This window comes from Aplysia californica, unplaced genomic scaffold (genome assembly GCF_000002075.1).
Source record: "Aplysia californica isolate F4 #8 unplaced genomic scaffold, AplCal3.0 scaffold00194, whole genome shotgun sequence".
Taxonomy (NCBI): Eukaryota; Metazoa; Mollusca; class Gastropoda; order Aplysiida; family Aplysiidae; genus Aplysia; species Aplysia californica.
This window is the reverse complement of record NW_004797464.1, coordinates 394,125-396,717: the sequence shown is the minus strand read 5'-3', so window position 1 is coordinate 396,717 and position 2,593 is coordinate 394,125. Positions and strand designations below refer to the sequence as shown.

Genomic DNA, 2,593 nt, shown 5'->3' with positions numbered 1-2,593 from the left:
GAGAAACAAACCGTGGTAGGTAACATTACTGACCTCTCCGTCATATCTCTCCCCATTGAGAGCGTGCTCCGATCCGCCCTTGCTGCCGTCGCTGAAGTGGAAGTGAATGCCGGCCAGGATGTACTTGGCCTCAGGGGCATATGGGACGCCTGTCACGTAGGTGGGGCTAGCGCTGTTGATGGCCATGTTGGGGGCGTGGCCTGTCCGAAAGACGCGAATATTTTTAAAAATTATTTTTTATTATAGGTGTTAACTTTTTGAAGACTGCTACTTGAAATCGTAAAAGAAAACTGAAATTGTTTGGTCACAGGAGAGCACTTAGGAGTGATGACCTGAGTGTGGGCTGGCCTCCTTAGAGTGTCAGGAGGTGAGGGCCGAAATACTTGTTTGAAGGAAGTTCTTCGTCTCAAGATCTCCTGCTTTCCGCTCATCCCACGAGTTTTCTCCCACATGGTCATATAACAAGTGTCAGAAAAGTATTTTAAAAACATACTGCAAGGCGCAGGGAAGACAGAAGAAAAATTAGCGGGCCATATTTGGGAGGACAGCCGTTAAGCCAGAAGAGGACTGTAAGGCAAGGAGACGTGTTGTAAGATTATCATCAGCTGAGCTCGTTCAGCATCCCTAGCAGACATTAAGGAGGTTATACGAGGCCCAAAGTGAGATAAGAAAAGATAGATAATACTTTATTATCCCATAGGGACATTTTTCTTTGCTGTTCAGGACCGTAAAAACACACGCAGGTATACATAAAAATTTAAGTTATATATTACTCTCACTAAAATCCAATATGGAAAGAAAAGTAAATCAGACAAAATGTACATAATATCACATCAGATACATCATTCAACCACATGCAGGAATTTAATTACAAGACCTTTAAAGTTGTAAAGATACATACTCGAAAGACCAATGCACATGTATGTTTATTCTGACAAAAGCCTTATGCTGGATGGTAAAAAACTTCTTGTATAGCTTTCTTTCTATGTTTTTAGAGGTACATATCTGCCGCTGCGTGGTGTTACCTTGCGTGGATAGGGGGTGTGATGGGTCGTTTATAAATGCAAGCTGATACAATGTGTTTTACGCCTCTTTCGGCGCAATTTAGTTTCTGATTGAGGGATGCTTCACACCGTCTGTTAGGGCCAACTCGGGCTGAAAGGGATACAGCGTCTTTGCAGAAAGACGGAAGTACGCCTTAAAAATCCTTTCGCTGTTGATTTCAGAGACGTTAAATGTTTAATTTGTTCAACAAATCCTACTCTCTTCTCACTTCTCTTCACCTTCAGTTCACCCAACCATCTCCCCTTTCTAGACCCTCTTCTCTCACATCTCAGATCTCCGATCCCTTTCTCCCCTCTCCAGCTCCTACCTCACCTCCTTCTCGTTCTTAATTTTAATCGTCCACCCCATGCTTCCTGGCCCTTATTTTTTTCCTTTTACATCACCTGCCCTTCTTTCCTGTCACTTTGTCCTCATTCACCTCTATCTAGCTCATCACTAACCTCTCTTCTCTCTCTCTCCCCTTCCTTCTCCTCTCATCCATACAACATCTGTAGATACCTAAGACATGCGTCTGTGTTGTAATGGTTAGTCTCTTCGCCTTAGTACACTTGTGCTTGATATCTAAATGGGGACGTCTATTCGGTCTGTCTGCAAGGTTGCTTTGTCCCATTCAGCTTTGGTTGTCCCAGACATGCAGGATCAAAGCAGCCCTTCTGCAAAATTTAATGGTCTACACATTGCAAACGGGGCCCTAATACTTTAACTATCAAATGATCATAATAACTGCATTTGCATATGGTATATCCACGCACCACAACATGCTCTTTGCGCCTTACAACTTTTAGTACCCAAGCAGAACCTAGAGTACTCAGAAACATTATCGGCTTTCTGGGAAGCATACAATGGAAGCTGCGGATTAGACGCCTTCTAACACAAACGAACTGACAAGATCTTTCGCTGTCTATAGCCGGGAATTTAACCACTGGGCCACCGACGCCACAATCAGGTATTCGATAGAAGTTGCTGTCATACCATTGTCGTAAAAGAGGCCCGTCTGGTCGGTCGAGTTGTGGAACTGGATGTTAAAGGGTTTGTCGCACTCCTGTGATGGGAGGGAGTCCAAGGGCAGGTCACGTGGGGACTGGCGCACGGTGGAGCCACAGCAGGAGGCCAGTTCGGGCCAGTGGGCGGGGCCTGCGGGTGAAATAGAAATACATGCATTTATACATGTAAAACGCAATCACCATCATCATCCAGTGTCAGATCTGCGACAGACATCGGCGATCATGGTTCTCCATTCATTCCTTTGCTCGGAGGCTCTAAAAAAAGCCATGTTTCCCTGATCTTTCCCTGTTACCCATTTGTTTAGTTTCCCCAAGTATGTTGTTCTGGGCTTTCCCCTCCCTCGCTTGCCCTCAATATTTTGCCAGTGAGAGCTGGATGTTCGAAACCTTTATGTCTATCTATGTGTCCCAAAAACAGCATTTGTCGTTTCCTGATTGTTTTTAACATTGAGCGTCCCACGTGGGCTTCATCAAACATTACCTCATTTGACTTCTCTTCCTTCCACGATACTCTTAGCAGTCTG

General features: G+C 44.7%; 1 protein-coding gene across 1 annotated transcript in view; it reads right to left on the bottom strand.

Moving 5' to 3' along the window:
* The window catches only part of LOC101847875 (carbonic anhydrase 2), a gene marked incomplete in the record, with an annotated part of 17,553 nt that overhangs the window by 6,356 nt on the left and 8,604 nt on the right, over positions 1–2,593 (bottom strand). Inside the window, 2 exon segments of the mRNA XM_005098825.2 lie at positions 34–200; positions 2,038–2,199. Coding sequence (XP_005098882.2) covers positions 34–200; positions 2,038–2,199 — 329 coding nt within the window.